General features: G+C 40.5%; 1 protein-coding gene across 3 annotated transcripts in view; it reads right to left on the bottom strand.

Annotated features, from left to right (window-relative positions):
- LOC140381756 (transcription initiation factor TFIID subunit 4-like) overlaps positions 1-22853 on the bottom strand; it is a 60441-nt gene that overhangs the window by 6586 nt on the left and 31002 nt on the right. For 2 of the 3 annotated variants that reach the window (XM_072465892.1, XM_072465893.1), the window contains one exon: positions 12496-12618. In XM_072465892.1, the coding sequence (XP_072321993.1) occupies positions 12496-12618 (123 nt within the window). Of the gene's footprint in view, positions 1-8908; positions 8929-12495; positions 12619-22853 lie in introns of all 3 variants that reach the window. The other variant, XM_072465894.1, reaches the window with a different exon arrangement.

The following is a 22853-nucleotide window of genomic DNA, read 5'->3' as shown; positions in this document are numbered from 1 at the left end:
CTTCTCTTATATGTGCTCCTTAGGTTTTGTTATTGCATTTCATAAGAACAAATACATTACGGATAAAGTCCGCTTTGACACTTGGATCATGGCGAAAAATAAGAGAATTACATTCAAAAGAAACAGCTCCCATTTGCTTCAAAAGTAAAGAACAGCAAATCTCAAAAATGGCCAGTTGCAGAGATCTTAATGCCCACATAAAACATAAAAACAGCTACACAGCTCCATGGCGATGCATAGCAACCGTGCAGAATTTCAGTCAAGGAGAAAGAAGGCAAAAAAACACCTTATTACTTCTAACTCCTGCAAGCCATTTTGGTCTCCAAAGGTTTTAGAGCGCCGCAGGCCATGTGTCTGCAGTGTTTCGGGAAATGACTTGCCTTCGCACGAACACTGCTATGTTCTGCAGCACTGCTGCCCCCAGCATCCCCGCTCAATTTCTGTTTAACCCCTTCCTGGCTTCTCTCTCACTGACTCACTGCAACAGAGAGCTCACACCCGGCACAATACTGTCACAAGGTACAAGCTAACACATTAAGTGCATGCCTAATTTGGCTTCTTAAGCATGTGATGGCTCTTAACAAGCAGGGAGAAGGAGTAGAAGTAGCACAAGGTTATATGGGCACTGGGCAGATAATGCTGGAGCTATTCCACTTGAGGTACTACAATGTGCGACACAGTGTGCACACTTGTGTGTATCAACGGTGGATTAAATCTGCAAACTCGTTGACACAACACATAATTAAAACATCTTGCTTGAGGTCAGGAATTTTCTAATTAGTAGTGTACTGACAAAGCTGCAATTCCATCGCCCTGAGTTTCAAAGTCCACAGGTTACTGCTAAGATGAAAGCTTAGCCTGCAGCGTATTCTGCAGGGCTGCTCACACAATTCCTCAGAAGACAGTCACAGGGTCACCAAGCTAAACAGTGTGCTGCACCCGGAACCTTGCTCCAAACAAAGAACTTCCAACTTTTTTGCCTGGAAACACAATTGTGGCTTTTTTCCCCTTCTCTCATTCTTTTCAACCTGGGAGAAACAAAAGATTGTGTGAAGGCAACAGCGGAGGAAACCATAACAATGTTTTTAATCACTTTAATTAAAGTGCTCCAAGCATGGCTAGCTGAGCAAGTTATACAACAAAGGCTCTAATGCAATGTCTTTTTTATATCTATATACTTCAAAAAATCATAACTATTTTAGTTTATGTTTATTTTTGACGACTAACATGGATTAAAAATATTGTATGTTTATACAAAATAATTAAAGAGACTTAAATTGAGATAATTGCTGATATGAATCTAATCATAGTCAATGCGTCCATCTAGATCAGGGGTGTCCAAACCTTTTTCACCGAGAGCCGCATTTTGAAACATACGTAGCGGAGGGCCAAAGACAATGTGACAATGAAATGAATCACATTCAGAATTTTGCATTTGATGTAGTTTTTATGAGCCTCAACAGCTTTGATAAGGTTGTTTAGGTTAAAACATCAGCAAAGGTACTACTTTAGGTTGTTTCAGCCAATTTAGCAGGAATCCTGAGGAACAAAAAAAATGTCTGAGGGCCACATCTGGCCCCCGGGCCATAGTTTGGACACCCTGATCTAGATGATCTATGCATGTGATTTATGCGTTTCTTTTCTTTGTAGCAGAGCAGACTGTCTGATAACCTGGACAATCACCACAGGCCAAGTATCTTTGGCTGAATAAGTATGAAAGTGGAACTTTTTCCTACATTAAATATTGAAGACGTTTCATATATAAAATGAACCCAATTAGAGTTTAAAATAGGAAAAGTGTAATGAGTCTCAAGTCAGAATGCTTGTCTTCTGAACTACTCACTAATGAGCCCTTGTTGGTTTTCCACACTTTACTTTCAGTGGTGTGGCACTGTCATTTCTGCAGCTTTTTAATTTTTAATTCAAGTTGAATGAGAGGGTGGTGACTGAGTTAATAATCGTGGCACTGGAGTGTTTCGCAGCCAATGGATAGCTGGAGAAGTTGCCAAATGAGGTTCGTAGTCTGCCTTTTGATGTAGCTGCGCAAAATAGGAAAAACCAGTTAACAAAGTGTATATGGAACATAAATGACCACAGTTAACGAAAGGCACCCTGCAAATGGCCTAATTATAAAAAGGGAGACAAAATATTATGCAGAAGAGATCGGAGCACAAACTGACTGAGGAATGAGTTATGGGAGCGAGCGGCAGCAGCACATCATTCTCTCCATAAATCCTCATACGATCTGTGACATATTTCAGTTACAAGTAAAAGAGCAGTGAGGGCCCGCTGTGGATATGTAGATGGGGAGATTAAAAGGGCATTTATGGCAGAGGTTCTCGCTAAGACTGGGTCCTTGATCTCAAATTGACATACGGTAAATGGGGCCATTTTTGACATCATTTAGCCATCACAGACTGTTTCTGTGCTGCGGCTGGTCCCTGTGCAACTAATGTGACGCCTGCTAAGTGAAACAGACAGGGCAATGCTATCTGAAGAAAATGAGCTTCATGAAATCATGGCTCTTTGGGGGAATGAGCAGAATCCCATGTTTCATAAGGAAAGACAGAATCAAACTTTACAGAGGACTCTTAAAGGAGCATCTATGACCCCCAGTGTCATTTTTTTATCATAAAAGCTGCCAGGGTGAGAGGCTGTTGAAGTTGTATACGCCAGGATGAAAAGACAACACAAATACTTATGTTCTACACTTCCTAATGGAACTAGATTACAAGATGATTGGAGTAGCTGCCGTATATATAGGAAGATCAGTTTGAAGACAAAAATATACAATATAATGTATATTATTTAACAAAGTACATACAATTATAATAATATTGATGACATGATTTAACCGTTGACAGTTCCACCAATCGTTTTGAGCCTTTGTGCCTTTTGTTCTCGTTTTGCACAGTTTCCCTCCCATCAGGTTCATCTCTCAGACCCAGAAGGCTTTCTTTCTACCTGCACTGCATTTTGGCATCTTGCTCCATTATCTTGCATACAAATTCACCATTAGGCAGCTGTGAGCATGTCTGTGTATATAATGCTTATCTACATATTGACTTGGTTTAAACCCACACTCTTGTCTGCCATCATAATTACACATGTTGTAAAAGGAAGTACTCGGTTCTTCCTACACCTGAGGCGCCCCGCTGCAGGAGTTGCCCACTGGCACCCAGCAAACACACCTCCAGCACAGCCCCGAACTCCAAACCGCTTTCTAATACGCCCTCACACTCCGCCTGGTGCAATGGTGGCTTCCTGTTTCATGGAACAGAGAAGCGCCAATGAATGGTGCTACAAGTTTCCCTGTATGTTGAAATAAAGCACAGGCGAGTGCAGCAGGAGCCTGTTTTATAGTCATCAACAGGTCGGACCACACACGCAGAGCTGGACTGTGGTGCCTGGTGACAAACGCCAACATGGCAGGACGTTTACATTCTGTAGCTTGACGTTGCACAGGAGGCCACAACTGCAACTGGCATAACAGAAATGTGTGATGTGGGCAATTGAGGCCAAATCCAGCCATTCCAAAGTCTCAGAAGTTCTATCATTGAAGATCGTTCATTAGTCCGACAAATACATAATTTATACAATCTAAAAAATACATGTGGTCATAAATCAAGAGACAGCAACTGCTCAGCTTTAGAGATGGTGCAAGAGCTATAGAATATAAGAGCTATAGAAGAGGTATAGAATACAAGAGCTATAGAAGAGGTATAGAATATAAGAGCTATAGAATAGAGATACATCGGCAATAAATTGGCAGAACAGAACCAACAGCTGCATTGTCACCGAAGATGCCATCAAACACTGTTCTGGATTACATAAAAGAAACTGCTTACAATGCTGATTATATGGTATCGTTTTCACATCTGTGCGTCGAAATGACCAAAGAGATTTCGAGGAAGATATTCGATTACTCGTTAACTAACATGCAAAGAAGTACAGCCTTATCCTCTGCATTCAAGCACCATTTATGAGCACAGTGACATTAAATTTCTGCTGAGATTATTTGTCAAAAAATGCCTAAATTTCACAGTTAATTGGCCTCCCTAATTAGCACAGGATGCCTAATTCCCATTGCAGTCAATGTGCTAAATGGTAAAGCTTTAGTATGCGAATGCCATTCTTTTTCTCTGAGCACAAGCTTCCCAGTGCAGGCTGCATTGTACATTACACCGCCAATGATCGATTCTAAATCTTAATTAGGGAAACGACAAACAAGCTACAGGACCTAATGGACTGTGTGCCTTGTCAAACAGCTGGATGATTACATTTATTGAGAGATATGTTGAATTTAATGTGGGGAGCAATTAGCAAGAACGCCTCTCCTAATCACTGAGGGACACAAAGGGAGCAGAGACCTGACAAAGAACAGCTCATAAACATTTGGCATCTCTAGTGGGTCAGGCTCTCGGAAGACCTGCGCTCAGAAACAGAGATGTCTCTCCCTGGTGTCCCTCAGACTCGTTTGTGCCCGATGCATATGTAGGAACTGCAAGTCGCACTGCTTTGCCATGTGACTTCATCCCATTTAATGATCTGGTACGTCAGCCCTGGCTCACTGTATAATGGTTTGTTTTGTGTTTTGTGGCCATTCATTTCGCTTATTTTTTTCCCAAAATTGGTCAAATGGAAAGCAGTGAGAAGTGGGAAGAAAAAAAAAAATTAAACTGAGCCGAAAAGTGCGACTTGGATTTAATATTTTATAATTGCCAAGGGACATTCTAAGATCAATGAATTTTTGCCCGGGATGCACATCAGAAGGAGATGTACTTCAGTCTTTTTAGGGAACATTGGTCTATTTAATTCCACTGTGTGATGCATGTGAAATATGGCTTCCATGGCCTGTTTCTTCCACTCCAGGCACTGCTGCAGGCACACATTATCACTTTTAATGGGCCGCCATAAGAAGAGGCAAGTCAGCCAATAACCCATCCTCACTAATGGATCGCCTTGTTTGTTCTCTTTCACTGTTTTCTGAAGCTAATTTTAGATGATCTGTTTTGTGCGAAAAGACCAAAATTGAGGACACTGTAGCACAACAATAGTTTAATACAGTGATATAAAAGGCCCTTGAAGTGAAGGACGGGAAAAGCAGAGAATTGCTCCGAGTGAATTAAATAGCTACTGGTCTGTTATTAGGGCTGTTCGAGTGGATCTGGGAGGGGAAAAAAACTGGGCTTCTCCCAGTGGGACACCAAGAGAAAAATACTTTTAGGGTTTGTGGTAAAGGCTTACTAAGTAGAATAATGGAGATTGTTAAGAGCAATGGTGATGAGTGCTTTAGTACAAATAATAATACACCATATGTTTGTCTTGGTTTTTATCAAAAGTAAAATATTTGCAATAAAAACATTTATTCAGTGAAGAGATTGATGCCAGAGTTAAATAGGGCATAAATAGTGTACCTAGGTCATATTTTGACAGGATGACTGATGAGTCAAGTGACATTTGAAATCTCTATTTAATTTGTTGCTGACCTTTGCACTCACATCTTTTTACATTTCCATATACTGCAGCTTTACAGTAACAATTCTTTGTATAGCAATAAATTATGCATTCGAAAATACAAAGCGACAGATTGAACGTGTTTTAGTTTTAAGCTGGCTGCTGCTTGAAGAATGCATAATGTAACGCCTGAACAATGAAAACCCCTGAATCAGATTCTGGAAAACTCATAATACTCTTGGTTGGCATTTTCTCTTCAGTTACAGTATTTTGCCTACTGCAGACATATTAGCACTTCTCTGCCCGCATTGGCATTCTTCTGCCCCCCCCCCGCTTGCATCTAAAGGAGGATCTTTTCCACCTTTCTTTCCCTAGGCCCAAACCCTGACAGCTGACAACGGAGCCGACAAAAACCTTAGAGTCAAAGAAAACAAACTTAACAAGAGAGAAAATGCACTACTCTCAGGTAATGTTGCGGCACACATAAACAATCAAGGTTTATTCTAACAACATAACGGGTGGTCGTGAAAAAAAAGGTTTTCTGAAAGAACACATTTTCGTCGGAGAGCCACCAAAATAAACACTTTGTACTGCAATGACAGCTTTATTAGCAGCGCTCTTTGAGAAATATTCAAACCAACAGGTCCACAGTAAAGAAACAGCGATGGAGGCTAGTGACGATCCCTGAGTGGTGCAAGTGTAGGATGAGGAGTGGGTTCTCACAGCAGGGGCCCAGGACGTTCTAGCCGTTCCCTGTATCCCTGGTTAACAGGCTACAGAGAGTCAGTCATTATCAACCCGCCTCCACAGCAATGAGGGGGAGGGAGAAAAAAAGACAGCAATTTTATTCTTCTGAAATTTAATTATATCAAGATTAACAAGGGAGGTAATTAATTTCTTTAAGATGGTATCTTTTAAATGCCCCAGGCTTAACTTTGTTGTCAAAACTGTATATTTAACCGTTATTCCAGGGCAAAGTATTCAAGGCAATGGGGGTTCACTATTTTGTGACCATGAACGTATAGAAGGGTCTTATTCCAATAGTGAGATTAAAGGGTTTACGACGATTAATGAACGCATCCCAAAATTACCAAAAATATGATTTAATCCAATATATACAATAAGAGTAATAATTGATGTGTTATTATTCAATTAGCTTACATTGTTTTTTCCCCAGCAGGTTAAACATAGTTTGAAGAGAGAGTTAAGAAGTTGAAAACAATGTATATTGCTATATTTATTCTATGTGGCTCTCACAATGCAGTAATGCTAATGATTCACAACATATAAACATTTTAAAACTAAAAGATCGAATGAAACGCAATCAGCATTTCGCAATGTTTTTTTATTCTATAAAGTTAGTGGGTTTAAAGTTTGCTAAATCTATGATTAGCACTTATTAACATTCAATAGCAATGAATTTCTTTCCAATTCCAAATATTTTGGTTCAATTACAATGTATAGAGACATTATAGAGGCTATACTGTATAATCTGAATGTGTTTCTGCCTAGATCATGTCTACATCTGTTTAATGCTAATATTATTGTGGTCTTTTACATATACTTGAACCCTCGACCCTAAGGAATAACCCTTAGAATGCCTGTGCTGTGGAGAGTGTAGGGGAAGGGAAAGTTGGCCACTTGCTCAAAGAACACATGGCATTGGGCCAAAGAGCCTCTGTAACCATCACCTTGAGAGCTGAAGTCAAACTAATATTACAATATTCCTGACATTACTTAACCAAGAACAGCCTCTGTGCCCTTTCAATCATATTTATGTAGTATTAGGAATGAATATACTTATAAATATAACCTATGAGTTATGCTAATGACCCACTACAATCCCTCAGTGGCTAAAGGATCGATTTAATGGTGTGATTAAGTGTAAACATTTATGTTTATGTTAAATAAAACAGGAGGGTATTGCTGTCCTTTCTATAGATTCCAGTTCACATTATGTGCATTAAGAATGACATGAAGCATTGTTGGAAGCAAAATGTTGACTTTGGATACTGTGTTTATCAGATTGTATCATCTATGGATGTAATGTATTGATACGTTGTAATATATAATACATTATACCTTGGCACTTCAAGTAATGTGTATCATCATGTTGATCTCGTCTGATCTCGGAGGCAAAGCAGGTGTGGGCCTAGTACGTGGCTGGGAGACCACTGCAGTCTAGTGTAAACTGTCATGTGTGTGAATGGTGGTGGTTGGAGTAGCCGGTGGCGCAGATTTGCAGCCACACAATCTACCTGAGGCTTCAATAGCAGCTGACCCTCATCAAGAGGAGAGGAATAATGCAATGAAAAATGTCTTTGAGTGTCGCAACATAAATTATTATAATGGCAATTATGCTAAAGTGGAGATTAAAACTGTATGGTTTATATTAGAGTCTTAATAACGTATCTATATGCTTAACTTTTCACATTTTTCCCAGATTTTGTCATCAAGGGTGCCAACAACTAATCTTGCCTTTTACTCACTTTGTTAATCTAGACACATTTTGACTGTCATGTCCACACTGTAGTTTCCATGCCATGACTTGTTAATGTCTTGATTAGAACACTTAAAATCCAATACATGACTCAATTCTACCGAAACCAATATAATATTGGTTGAAAGGGGGGGTGAGTCTTTAAATATCCAACTGCCCTTTCGCAGAGCGTTCATCTGGCCTTAACCAAACAGCCTGGTCTGTCCTGGTCCTCTGAGTCCTCAAACCCCTTCCAGCTCCGGAACACTTGTGCTTTGCTGGCTTCCTGTTTGTCTGGTTGAAGACCTGACCACTTTAGTCCAAGGCTGCACACGGGGAGGGACAGAGGAGGAGGCGAGAGAAAGAACTGAGGATAGAGGGGAGGTTGGCGGGGAGAAGGCGAGAAGGCAGAGACACTGAACACTCCCAAGTTGGGATTGATTTACTTCATTAACCGAGATTACAAGTTTAACTTACAAACCAGAGGTCAAAATTTCTCATTAACAAGGGGACCGTGGAGAACCTCGGGGCTTGGAGACCACTCTTATTACTGACTACACATTTCAATCTGTCTTTGATGTTCTATGTCTGCCTTTCTACCCCCTCGTTCCCCCTCCTATTTTTTGGCAGCGAGGTTGATTTTAATTGTAGCTATAGAACAGAGCATAGTTTGCCTGTAAGCCAGCCTCCACATCTGTAGTGAGTGCAGCTTTAGTGATATTGGGTGCAGTCCATAGCTTGGGGCTAGTTTTAATGGTCCCCCCTCCTCCTCCTTCATTGGAGACTCAGATTGTTTTCCACGTGATTCCTGTTAATTTCGCTGGAGGAAAGGGCATCAGTTTTCCTTGTGCTTTTCTCCCCTCACACTCTATTGCCTCACTCCTTCTTTCTGATCTACAGCCTCAAAGAAAGAAGGTGAAATGAATTCAAATGGAAAAATAGACTGTGCTCACTATTAAATCTCTTGCCTACCTTTATCCCTCGAACTGCGCCTGGGAGTGAAAGATAGGAGAAAAACCTCATGGTTGTTCGAACTGGGCAATTCAGTTTCTATTGTCGCCTGTACGTCCACAAACAAAACTCTTCCTTTGATGTGATATGTGGCCTAAGTGACGCAGCGATAACTGCGAGCTTGTAAATGTGTCAAGGTTGTTTCAAAGCTCAGTTTTACACCACAGGACACTGCACACCAGACATCTCTAAGCTTCAGCTGACTTCAGACACTGTGGGAATATGTCTCAAACACAACAACACAGACATGGTGTTGAAGCAGGATGCTCCGTAACTATAGGTGGCAGATCAACTCAATAGGGTGCTGAAATGAAAGATACAATAAAAGCATAATTTTCAGGGCTGGGCGATATGGAAAAAATAAGTATCAAGATTTTCTTTCTCATATTAATCAATCTCAATTTTTGATTTGATTTAATATTTTTTTTTTTTTAAACGTTTTGGGTGATGATTTCATGAACATAAACTATATAGACTTCTAGTCCGTGCCATTTAACCCAAAGTCTGACCTCTGCCATGTTCAATTCAAAAAATCAAAAAACCCTCCCAAATAATTGACAATTTCACAGTGCTCGATCTCAATCTGTTGATCTTTGATTAATCGCCAAGCCCTAGAGTGTCCAATACAGTCTGATTATAAGTGAAAGGATTCTTATTTACAACCATTTATTTAAAATGCACACTTCATTGAGGAGCAAAATAAATTACATTGTAAACAGAATCACATAATTGCATAAAATCCCTTGTTAATATGCAGAGCACAATATAAATACATGCATGTACTGGAAGGTAATGGTCTAAGAAACATTTTGACCAAGGCTTCTAAGTAAAGTAACTAACCAGTTACTCAGGGGTCAGAGGCCAGAGACTGGCCATTGGCTTGTTGGGTCTACTCTGTAAGCCCTGTAAGACCTGATTGTTCCTTCCCACTGACTAGAATGGCCGGAGACAGACTAGGTCTGAACTCAGTTTCAAAGCCTGTGGCCATACAGGTATATGCTTAAGCCAAGCCGCTATCAGATTAAAGGTGGGCAAGCACAAGGGCAGCTAGGTTTTAGTGAGTGGAATGAAACTGTCGTCTGAATTCCATCAGCATGCCAATACACTGAGGAAAGGAGGTCTAATTACTTACTAAACAAGCAGAAGAAGAAATAGGGTGGAGTGATTTCACAGGGGCTCTGCCTTTGTAGGATCTCAGCAAAGCCATTATCTGGCTCCTAATTTGAGTTTTGGCAAAGCACTGAAGGGCTGCCTTTGTCTGGGATTAATGCGGAAAGCTCAGGATGCGATGTCAGAGGGAAATAATCAGCATGGGCCCTCATAACGTTGGCTGCTTGTGCTCCTGGCCAGGGCCCACGGCTCATTTCAGTGGAGATGAAATCTATGACAAACCCCTCAGTGAAGCTAAGAGCAGGCAACAGTCCAGTAACACCCACAGGCCTGCAGGCATCCTGTGACCCCCTTAGAAAAGTCACATTCACTTTGCTCTGGAGAAGGGAAAGAGTACGCCGCCGGCGCTTCCAGTCCATGTGAAATGAAGAAATGTGAGGAGGTGAAAACCAAGTGAAAATAAGTTAAGATTCCTCCTCCGCTCTCCACAACCACACTGAGGGGGATAGTGTGACTTCAATTCATTATGGCTCTCTAATCAACACGAACACAACATTAACAAGAGGGCAAAGGGGGAAGAAACTAGAACAATGTTTATTCAAGTTTACACCGGGCGCCTCGGTTTGAGAGGGCATTGTTGGAGAATGCAGTAAGGTCACGGGCTATTGCCCATCAGGGTAAACCATTCTGAAAGAGGAAGGGACTGTACTCAAGGACCAGAAGTAATGCTTTTATTTTGTTATTTATGCTTTTTACCACCACCTTCTCCACAGCATATTGCTGCCAAGTGAAGGATGAGAGAATGCAGCTCAATAAGCAGGTTATTAAAATGACCAATTGACATTCAAAATTCTGTCCTACTTTACATTCCTCATATTTACAAATGAATATGTAGAATTTGAATGCTCCCCATGATGCCCAGCGGGAATACTGACTGGTACAGAGAATGGTTATGGATGTATTAAATATAAGGCTTAAATCACTAGTCACTCATGTTGATCAGGAGAAGATCTTTTGTAAAAACACAATTCAACTTAATTAGGAGGAGGCAAGCCACATGAGAGTGTTTTCTTCACAAACCTCACTCCCAAATACTAGTATACTACTGTTTATTCAGGGAAAGTGCAGTATAATTGACACAATCCATTCATTGGGTCAGCTGGTGGAGCTGGAGTGGGGCTCTGAAATCTACTGGGAGCCCAAGAATACTTCCTGCTGCCCATCACCACCACTCAGTTTAAAAAAACTACACTTTAGTTATTTTTCTTTGACAAATTATATTTTGCCAATAATAATGGGCCTATTACAATGGGTAGTTGAGGCCTCATCTGTCAGACCTATGCACTGATCCATGCATCAAACCTTAAGCTGTTATTTAATGTTAAACAATTTATTTAAAATCAAATGCTTTAATTTCACAATATGTTTTACACCCATAACATCAGCTGAACCCAGTGTTGCTTAGGACCAGACAGTCTTTAGTTGTTTGCGCGGAGTTAGGGCATTGCCATTATTACCAGCTTGCTGATGCAGAGTGTATTTATTTTGTAAGGGCCATGAGAAGTGTTTAGTTGGTGTTAGCTGAGGCTTGGCAAAGCATTATGTGCTAACACCAACCATGAATAACTGATTCCATATGGAATATCTGAGGTTTTGGGCTACTTGAATAAGACACAACTGAACAGCGCTTTGTGGCCCGCAATGAACAAAGTACCATGCACCATTCTTCTCTCGTCTTGCATCAAACATTCCCCGACACTGGCACACATAGGCTGCCAGATGCCCAGAAAGGTTTGTAGTAAACATGACTATGGATGATAAAAAGAGCAGTGCCCTGTATTGACAGTAATTTAATTTATAGTTATTACATATTATATAATTCGTCATGTCATATCATACATATTTTACCAATGATTAAATTATTTAGGGAACCAATAGTGTACTATAACTATGAGCTCTTTAATTGTGACTTTAATCATCATTATGCAGTACACTATAATAATAGGTATATAATGCAATAAATGTATTTTAATTAAAATTAATATACACTTCTGAATATCGCTATATTTGTAAAGAATATATATGTATGTATGTCTGTATCTACCTGCGTTGCATCAATGGAATTTCCCCATGTGGGACAATAAAGGATTATCTTATCTTATGTATGTACGTACGTACGTACGTACGTACATACATAAGATGACATACGTACGTACGTACATACATAAGATGATACATAAGATGACGTATATATATATATATATATATATATATATATATATATATATATATATATATATATATATATATATATATATATATATATATATATATATATATATATATGTATTGATATATGTATATATACTTGAAAAGAGCTAAGAGTTAAATATTTTAATTGTTTTCAGAAAGACTTGGATTCCGACAGGTTAAATTACCTCTGTCCCTGATGGTGTGCTCCCGGGTGAGTCGACCTTCCGTTTCTTGCGTGGCCCAATGGCTGCTAAAGCTGTGAGGTTTGCTTCTCGCTGTCTAATCTGAGCCAGTTCCTGCTGCTGCATCTGTAGAAGGCAAAGACAAGGCATTTCTATTTAATAACACAATTAATGTAGATTAACACAACAAATAGCTAATTCCATATAGAATATCTGAGAGTAAGGAACAGATACAAAACAATTTACTTTACTTATTGCCATTTGAAAAAATATTGTATGGGGTCTGAACTAGATGATCTCCATCAAGTGCTGAGGTGAGTATTCTTGATCCCATTGTGAGATGCTGACACGGCCAAGTTAAGGTTTGTCAGTATAAAGTTCTGGTAATTAGACATGATAGTGTCTAGTATAAGACAAGCTTATAAATCCAATGAAAATGGGAAACACAAGAAGATACTTAAGATAATCTTTCAATTTTATATAATCTGAATATAGAAATACAATGGACAGGAGTCAGGAGTCTCAAGGAACAGTCAAGAGAAGTTGAAAAATTTCACTTTTTTAAATGAATAAATAAAATAAGGTAACAAAACTATTGCCAATAGTGTTATGAATATCATTATCAATATACTGCATCTCAGACAAGTAAATTGGTAACCTGCAGTAAGTCATTAACACAGATCAGGAAGTGTGCCCATGTGATTGTGGAGAGAAGGGATCAGGTCACATAGCCTCATTGCCAATTACATTTAGCAATTGATGCTGTATAAAAGGGGGAGGTTGGGGGAGGCACTGCCCACAGTAATGTCATGTGTAGCTGCAGGGCTGAGGGGGAGCCCAGCGATGCTAAGAGCTGCCCTTTCTATTGGCTGGACGTGTGATAGCCTGGGGCCATAGCACAGAGGGTGTCAGCACTCTCTCCAACATGCACACAGAGTGCACACTATCAATCTTGGCCACAGCACAGGGAATGTCTACCCACCAGCCAGCCTGCGTGACTGCCTGCTGGGGGAGAGAGGCCCGGATTGAAGCAAACAGGGACAATCGATGGGCGCTTTCATGTCTTTCATGTTCTTTTATGTTACCGCTCAGCATGTGCTCTGTGGGTGTTGCTGTTTGTGTGAGGCCTGCTTGTTGTCTGATCAGGAGAAAATTTCATGTTACTTTCAGATGGCACTGAAAAAGGTTGTTTTGGTGTACAAAGTCTAATCTAAAATGTGCATGCAGTTGCCTCTGATTTTTTTCTGAAAAGCCCACTGGCGAGGCATGCCCTTTAGGGTGTTGCCACTTCACATTTAGCATGGCGGAACTGTTGAAAGATTCAAACACGCTGACAACACAAGGAAGAGGAAATAATAGAGCAGTAGAGCAAACCAGCAAAATATACTATATTTTGAATGCATAGTTGGAAATTCTATGCACATTATAATATTAATATAAACAACATGATGACAAAGATAATCATTGTTGCTTTGAATCCAGAGTTTCTGTAAATGCAATTAATACAATTAGATTTTGTGCACAGTAGGCAGAGGAGACTAACTTGATTATTATCCCAGTCAAATTGTACATGTACAATTGTACATTTGGACTGAAGTATGGTATATTACAAATATATAAGTCACAAATAAAAGAGATCTCTATACCTTCCTTTAAGGAAATAAACGGAGAGAAAGTGCTGTGGGGGTAGATAGGACCACTGTCTCTCTTGATGGCACCAGGATGCCGGCATCTCTGCCTGGCAGTTGGCACCAGACATGGGCTTCCAACGCCCAAAGCTACTGCCTGCATTCTCAGATTTATGACTGTAAGATAAATTAAGTCTTCATTGTACCATCTGCAGACCTTCCACATTTCCCGACCGTAAGGAAGACGCCATGACACAGAGGACTGATTTTTGGTGCCACTCTGGAGCCATTATTTTTCAATCCATCGTTGATTTACTGCTCACAGAAGTGTTGCCCCAGTCAAAAGAAGTATTAGTGCATCTAGGGCAGTATTTAAGCAGTTAACTAGTGACTGCAATCAAAACCAGACATTTTGTACACTTACATTATAAAATTGGCATGAAGTGCATACCAGCTACTGCAGTGGCACAGGCAGGTTTTGTTACACTGATCAAAATATGAAACAAGGTAATACGGTCTAGTAAAGGTCAGTAATCATGAAGCAGCTAGAAAAATAAGTTGTAAAGTGCATATATTTGCCAGGTTGGATCAATCAAAGATCTGTGAAACTCAAGTCACTTAAATAACATTGTTTATAGCCCGAATGCCCTTTTAAGAAATGGACATGGTAACTCCAATTATCAGCAAAGGTCAGGTAATGTATGAAAGAAGTATAAAGTGAAATTAAAGAGTCCAAATAGTGTTTTGTTTTGTTTGTAGTTTAAAACACCAAGTAAATTTGCTATCATACTTATTACTACAAAAACTTTCTACAGCTCTCAAAGCCCCCAGACTATCACACATATATGAAACACTCTCAAATCCATCAGCCTTCCCACATGCCCTAATGACATAAACAACCACTAAACACTCAACTGGTCACTAATCGGCACCTTTAATGTAACAACAATCTCTCAACCTAACAAAATCCACACAAACCACATCAAAACTCCCATGAACATTAAAATGAAACAAAATTCATAATCACCTGGTCCCCATTCTTAATATCAGTCCAAAGTTGATTCTGCAAGAATTTAAGCCTAGATGCTGATATTTCTTCGGAGTTGCCTAAAGCCTAATTAGAACTTTTGTGTTTTTGTCTGATCCCAAAGTATAATAACTTGATCCCAGTGGTGACTGATGGTGATGATAACTTGGCCCTCACTAAACCGATAAGCTGTCAGATAAAGCTGTTAAACTCCAGTACACATCCCACTCTTGAGGAACAAGATGTGATCACTGCAGTGCAGCGCATGTGGACCAACCTCCAGATCTAGTGCAAGGCTTGGTCAGAACCACCTTAGCTGGAGAATTTTACCTTTGGTGCATGTTTTGGGTTGATGGGAGAAACCAAAACCCTGTTTCACACACAAGGATACACATGCAAACTGAGCACAGAAAAGCCAGTACTCAGGCCTGGATGTCAAACCCAGAACCTTCTTGTTGTGAAGCAAGAGTGCTAGCCACTATGTCCCAGTGCCACCCAAAGATTCCTTTGAAATACCATGGATAATTTTGAACTTTGAAAATTTGACATCTTGACATTGTAACTGCAACATTGTCTGTCAAGATCTGAACAGAAGATAACAGGACCTTTGTTGCAATGATGAACAGCACAGTATATGCTCTCCTATGATGCAAAGATGTCTAAAGTGTGGAAACCGCTTCAGTGTAGCCTCACTGCAGAAGACATGATGAGCAACCTGCCATTCTCCAGCTTTGCCATCTTAACAAAGGCTGCGCTCTCTCCCGCTCCCCCCTTGTGGCCGGAGGGGTGGCTCGCGGCTCTCCAGACGCTTACAGACAGATGTCCTTGGTAGAGCAGAACACGCGCTGCTTGACGTCAGAGCTGCTCAAGGGCTGTGAAGGAAGCTAAAGGCTTTGGTCCCTGCAAAGACCAAAGTACAAAAGCCAGACTGTGGGTTAGGAGCGGGTCTTACACCCCTCCTCCACCCAGCTTTGGTCCAACAGGACACAGCAGGGAGCATCTCGCTATACCAATATATGTAACATGTGCCACTGCTGGTCAATGCTGTCGTACTATCCAAATAGCCCTAATGCATACATTGCATTTTAAGATAACTCAACATTCATCTACAATGCAGTCTAAAATGTATATGATCATGTGACACAAGTGTTATCTTCTTGTTATCATCTTTAGCTTGAAGATTATTTGGAATTTTAGATTTTTACATTTGCTACAGCAGCTAAACCTAAATCTGCATAAATTGAAATGTTTGCACCAGAAATTTGTTCAAAAGCCTGTCAGTCAGTCAATCAATCAATCAATCAATCAATCAATCAATCAATCAATCAATCATAACTTTAAAATAAAGATTGTATCTTGATTTGTTTTTTGACCACCCATAGTATCATTAGAAAACAGATTTGTTTGATTAGTGAGTTACTATTTAAAACATAGTGACAGTGCTGTGTAAAATGCTTTGTGTTTAGAAGCTATTGAGCAATAGAGCAGATTGTGAAATACACCTATAAAAGTTCAACAGTGAACCTCAAACATCCAGCATCACAGGCAAAACTGTAAGAATACGCTTGAGTACAAGTGTAGGCCATACAAGGTTAGTCAGTAATTTCACCTTCTTTTCAACAATATATCTGCATTTGTTTTAAAAATTACTGATATTCTACAGATTCTACTCTATGCAGGATTATTTGCGTTTTTTAATATGTGGATCTAATTCACCTGACACCCACATGGCCAACATTGCATGAACATCTGCTAGCTACATCTTGGGGCCTTTCTTCATGTGAATTGCCTGGCAGTTAGTTTGCTGCAGGGAGAAAGACCATTTGCAACAACCAATCAGATTTCTAATCTCCATCTGCACTTGAATGGAACAAGGAGTCCAGCTCAGCCTCTTTGCACTAATGGCTGACAAACCCTCAATATGACCCCCAATTGTCAAAATATAACACTGCATTATATTTACATTAAACTATATTCAGTCACATTGTCACATCTTAGACTACAATGCATGTAAATGTACCATTCAATAGTTTGATTCGTTCGAAAGTAATATTTTGCTTCCACAAATTGAAAATAATTTCAGCAAGACATTTATTTTTTTCCCGAGGTCACAGACAATAATGCTCTTAACAGGTTGATTACATTTTGGACCTAAACAGATACTTTTGAATGTGTCCATTTTGGCTTGCAGCGTTTGCTTTCCTCTCAAGCAGAATGTGTCAGAAGAGTTTCCAGAAACATGAACCAGTTATTTAGAGCTTTGAGCTGTGATCACGGCTAATGTGAGCATCACTACCAGAACCTTATAGTTTCTCTTTATCTGCAACATATCTGCAAATAACACACTATAGACTGTGAAAAAAGTTAAAATGGTTGAAAATATATGAGCCGCACCTATACAATATTTGTACTCTTGGATAGATAGAATTCAGCAAACAGCACGTACTGTCAGTGTTCCTCCAGAGCGACAAGCGGGAGAGGTGATCATTAAAAATACTGCTTATGTAAGGAGAATTTCCTACTTAAAATGTTCTCCCACTTTGTCTCATTCTGTGCCGCCGTGCTTCGTCTAGCACTCTCTCTCCCGGTCTCTTTTCTTTTTTAGATTTAGATTCACTGCTCGTCACCTTCTATTGATCACGTCTAATTTGCATCCAGGAAAAGATGAGAACTCAGATATTCACACTTGGAGAGAGGACGGTCTCAATGATTTATTCATTTGCAAATCAAAAAAGCAAGTGAAAAGAAGGTAGATGAGAAGGGGAATCATCATAGGCAGCATGCGACTGGCGGGCTCTGAGGCTGGGCTCTTCTTGCCTTCATCGCCCTCAGGCACATGGTGTGCAAGTCCTCCTAATTAACAAGGTGAATCATGCTGCCGCTCTCTAATTAGCCAACATGACAATCTAATGGAACATGCAGGCCACGCTGGCACAGTTAGCATCACCTCTCACAGAACCTCCTTACTGTCCTTCCCATTTGCATTCCACTAAAATTACACTTCTATATGAAAAGGTGGGGAAGAGTGGCATGTGGGAGGAGAGATCTGGCAGAGGTCATAGAGAACTGCCACAGTAGCTGTAGAGGTGGTGTTTTTCTGCACAATGCTAGTGCGTAAAGTGCTTTTTGTCTAATTGAAATGTGTCCTGCCTCTTGCTCACTGATATCCAAGGCAAAGGAGGCTGGCACCTCGCCACCAGCATAGCTCAGCACGCTCAATTCCCCTGTCGCTCTGGTCCCAAGGAGTGCTACACAAAGAGAAAAGTGAACCTACAGGCTTATGAGCGAGAAGACGAGCTTTTATCTTCCTCTGAGGCAAAATCTCCTTTTTGTTGTTTTCCTCTCATTACGGCACTTTGTAATACTTGAAAACACACAGGAACTCCAAAGGTACTTTTAAAGCCCACTTCTTTTTTTTCTTGTAATATGTCTGGAGGTGGTACAGAAACGGAAGTTCAGTGCACTCACAACAAAGCAGAAAATAAAAATAGGCTTTCCATACACATGCCTTCTGTACATCTTCAAAAGACATATAAAGTGACCATACACTTATCACTAACAGTTAAAGAATAACTGTAAAAAATATATAATAGTTGCATAACATAAAATATAGAACATGCCTGCTCTTCCATAAATCTCCACAAGCATGATCTTAAAGGTACTAGGATTAAGGTGTACGGACTGGGACGCGCAAAACAGCAGGGTTTCCTTTTGAAGGTCTGTGCAGAAATACAGAGAAAATGGAGGACGGCTGCTGCCCTGGGGCTTGCCTGACAGGGAAAGAGCGCTTCTTTGAGCTGAGCAGTTTGTGGAGGGCCAGAGGATGAGAGCTTATGAACTTGCAGATATAACTACTCTAATAAAATACAAAGTGGCTGCCCCATTGTCCTCTGACACAAAAGCATGCCCTCTCTGGAGAAATGCGATGCAGTGTGGGTGGATTCTCTCCACGACCTGGTCACTTGTGGAGGATGTCAGGCCAATCTAGAAAAAAGGGATGCGTGTGTGTTTATGTCTGTGCACACTTGCTGGGCAGCGGGTTATGATATTTTCTGAAATATAATCTTCCGGTTTAAATTAAGGCTAAACGAGATGACACAGGCCACTGCTATGCATATGTCATATGTATATTAAGCTTGTTTCCATGCATGGTTATTGTTAATGTACACAGAGTAGGAACGTGAGGTTTTTAATTGATTGCTCTAAGGGTTCAAAGTTTAGATTGGGTCAGAATTAATTTACTTGTTCGTGATATTTCAGGCAAGGGTTCCGTGTCAAAATGGGCTAAAGAATAAATATAAAAGAATATATTTGAATTTTAAAATCATTTAGGTTTAGCCGGAACATCATCATGATAGTAACATAATTTGTTGTGTCAATGAGCTAGTAAATTTTGACGATACAAGGTGCAGGTTATATTTGTTTGCACAGTGAGTTCAGACTAGTCTATTTTAGGGTGTCTAGTCCAGAGTTGTAGTTTCAGCAGCTCCAGTTCACATTTGAGTAGAAATATTGGTATTCTTGCAATGACCTGGTTTGCTTGTGCAGTTGACCCGGCCCAAGCAAAAGCTGTTGGCCAAATTTCTCCAGCTGTTGCGGCCAATTTGTCTTTTTCCCTCTCCCCTCATCGTTCCTCTCCTGTCCGCGCTCTCCTCCTCTTCCTCAGTTCACTTGTTTCCTATGTCCAGTTGTGCCCGCAGACGCTGTTGTGATGATGAATCTGTGGCTGCAGTGTTTCTGTGTGTCTGACATAGTGATGTATCTCCACTGGCCATAACTCCCTCTCGATCTCTACCTTCCCTCTTCCCTTCGCCCTGCAGTCCTCGTCTCTGTCTCCGTCCCTCCCTCCTGCCCATTCTCGGCTCTCAATGATTAGGCATTGCCTGGCCTCCTGCCTCGGTGATGGAGCGGACAAAACACACAGACCCACAACCACTACCACCAACAACAAACAGGAACTGAGCTTCACGATTTGCCCATTGATTTTCACTGGGGGCATTTCTGAAATAGCCCATCTGACCTTTCGGCCAAATGGTAGTGAATAGAGGAAACAAGAGGCGCTAGACTGTTGTGTTTCTCCCAAACACAAAACCTCCGCACAGCCACAACTGTCAGTGATACAGTTTTAAGTTAAACACTGTCATGACAATGGCCCAAGCAACACCTCAAAGCCATGGGATTTACATGTAACAAAAAAGGCACTAGTACAGAAGGCCTCAAACAAACAGAAATTAATGCAAATATGGGACTGGTGTTTGACAACGTCACTAAAAAGTGATTAGTGTCTGATACTTTTGTGTTGTGTGTGCTGTAGGCCATAAAAACAAACAAACAAACAAACAATAAAACATTAAAAAGTTACAAAAGTGAATGTTGCAAACTCATAAAACTTTGACAGACATGGTTAAAATGTAGAGTGCAACATGTGAAGTAGTGGCAATAGTCTGTAACTTTCCTGAACGGTTTTAGAATGTATGAGCAAGAAACCACATACATTAAGTTACTATTATTTTGTGGTGTAAATTACAGGCTATTGTGTAAAAAAAATAGAAAAGTCAATATTAAATGCAATATTAATTTACATTAAAGGTGGCATGGACGATTTTTTTCAGCATTTTTTTTATCATATTTCCTCCGGGCGTGGATAAATCATTTGTCCTGCCACGTATCAATCATAAAACGCACCTATCGCTCACCTGCAGCCGCGTCAGGCTCGTCCCCACGTTTCCGCGTGCCTAAGCGCATGGATCTATCATAATATAGTTCCCTCAGTGTACGGGGCGAAATGAAGACGGAGAAAGACAGTTCGAGCTGACGCAGAAGTGGACAGAAATCTACGGGAGACGAGCGATGCGATGCGCTCCGTTGGGCTAATAAACAAATGCACGTGTGTGTTGTATCAGTCCGCACGGGGGAGTGCGCATGCGCACTTCCGCCTGCGTTCTCAAATTGCCGAAAAATCGTCCATACCGCCTTTAAACATCAATTTTTGTATTTTTTTTTTAAAGGTGGATATTTCAGTTATGATTACTGTTTTTATTGTTATAAAAAATCAAAAGGAAATATTCTAAGCATCACACATATAGAATGGTGTTAATGCCATATTTCAGTTTATGGACTTGATAAGCAGCAGTTTAGCTTCCGCAATGTACTCCACCTGTGGTTCCACAAACAAACCAAAACATTATTTATGCGCCGACACTTTAGTTCAATTAGATAACACACTGTAATTCCATCTTCCCCAAATGATGGTTGTTTGGAGGCTTTATGTGCATGAACGGTGGAGAAGGGCTTTAGAGAAGCTGGCTCCTCTGCCCGTCGCCTGGAAGAGTAGCTCGGGCTCATTATCCTGATGAAATTTGCACAGATGTGTGAGCTGCCGACAGACTCCGCAGTGACACAAACAGCCAGCTCTGTCCCCTTGAGCCAGTCAGGTGATGAAAACTGGAGAGGCACGGGGGCTGAGAAACGACGGCCATTAAGCAAAAAAGAAATAGGTGTGGGAGTGTGGATGTACATGATTGTGTGTGTGCGCGCTTGTGTGCTGGGGGGCTACACAGAGTTTCACTTTCTTGTGAGGAAAGCATTACATAAAGTAACAATTTCTAAACCGCCTTCTTAAAATTCCTGATGAAAATGAAAATGTGCATACGTGTGTGATGCGTCTCTACGCGAGGAGCTAATCTGTCCATATCCAGATGATGAGCGGACTGCCACTTAACAGGGAGGAGATCCACTTTGATCACACGGGCCCTGGGGCAAACCTATCGCACTGCCTATTACCCACCTTCATTTGCATATGTGGGGCTTATGGGTAGGCTGAGATCTACTGTGAATGTTCTTAACTGCTGCAGAGCTCAATGTTGCTCAAAAGATGTCCACAGAGGAGACAGAGCAAAGACACACTGCTGCCAACACCTGGGGACAGGAAAGTCCACTTGTTACTTGAAGGTCGGTCAGAAGTTCAGCAAAATAGAATAACGTTAAAAATGTGGTACATTTAAATACTAGCCTAAAAAAACATAATAAGCTGCCCTTGAGCCAGGCATCAACATGCTTCTCAATGCCAATTCATATACTAGCTGTCCAGTCAAAATACTATGTTGAACAGTTTGAGGAGACTTTATGGAGTTGGGCATACGTTCTCAACACAAACTTTACATAAATGGAGAGTTCTTTTTAAAAGCCTATGTACAGCGGTAACCATTTAAGCTCTGCAAGTTGCACATCAACAACAACAGGTGAATGGAGCTGCCTGTTTCAGCTTCCTGTTTGCACCGACCCGGAAAGCTTCACACAAACGTCTTGATCTCTGTTCGCAAGCCAAGCACTAACAGCAGCCACTGAAGTTCTTCTGGAGTAAACAAAGAAAAAAGAATGCAAAGTTCTTTCTGTGACATCACTATGTTTGCGTAAACAACTTAAACCAACCACAAAAAGAAGATGGTCTACTTTTGAATTCCACTGGGATTTTACTTTTGAAGTCCTCAACTTAGTATGTCAGCGCATAGCATTGTACTGTCAACAAAGGCACGTAAAAGTATAATGTGTTTTCATTTTCGTAACAGCAAGGGTCTATTAAACCACAGAAAACAGTCTTTGTAGTGAAAAAAGTGAATGTGGTAAATAAATAGTTTGTTATTGCTGCAGAGTTTGTGTTCTTTTAACAAATAAGTTTTTCAAAAAGAAAAACATTCATCAATGAA

Source organism: Eucyclogobius newberryi, unplaced genomic scaffold (genome assembly GCF_026437365.1).
Source record: "Eucyclogobius newberryi isolate DKJ021-1_F unplaced genomic scaffold, fEucNew1.0.hap1 SCAF_5, whole genome shotgun sequence".
Classification (NCBI taxonomy): Eukaryota; Metazoa; Chordata; class Actinopteri; order Gobiiformes; family Gobiidae; genus Eucyclogobius; species Eucyclogobius newberryi.
Note: the sequence above shows the minus strand (reverse complement) of the source record. Positions and strands in the feature narration are given on the sequence as shown.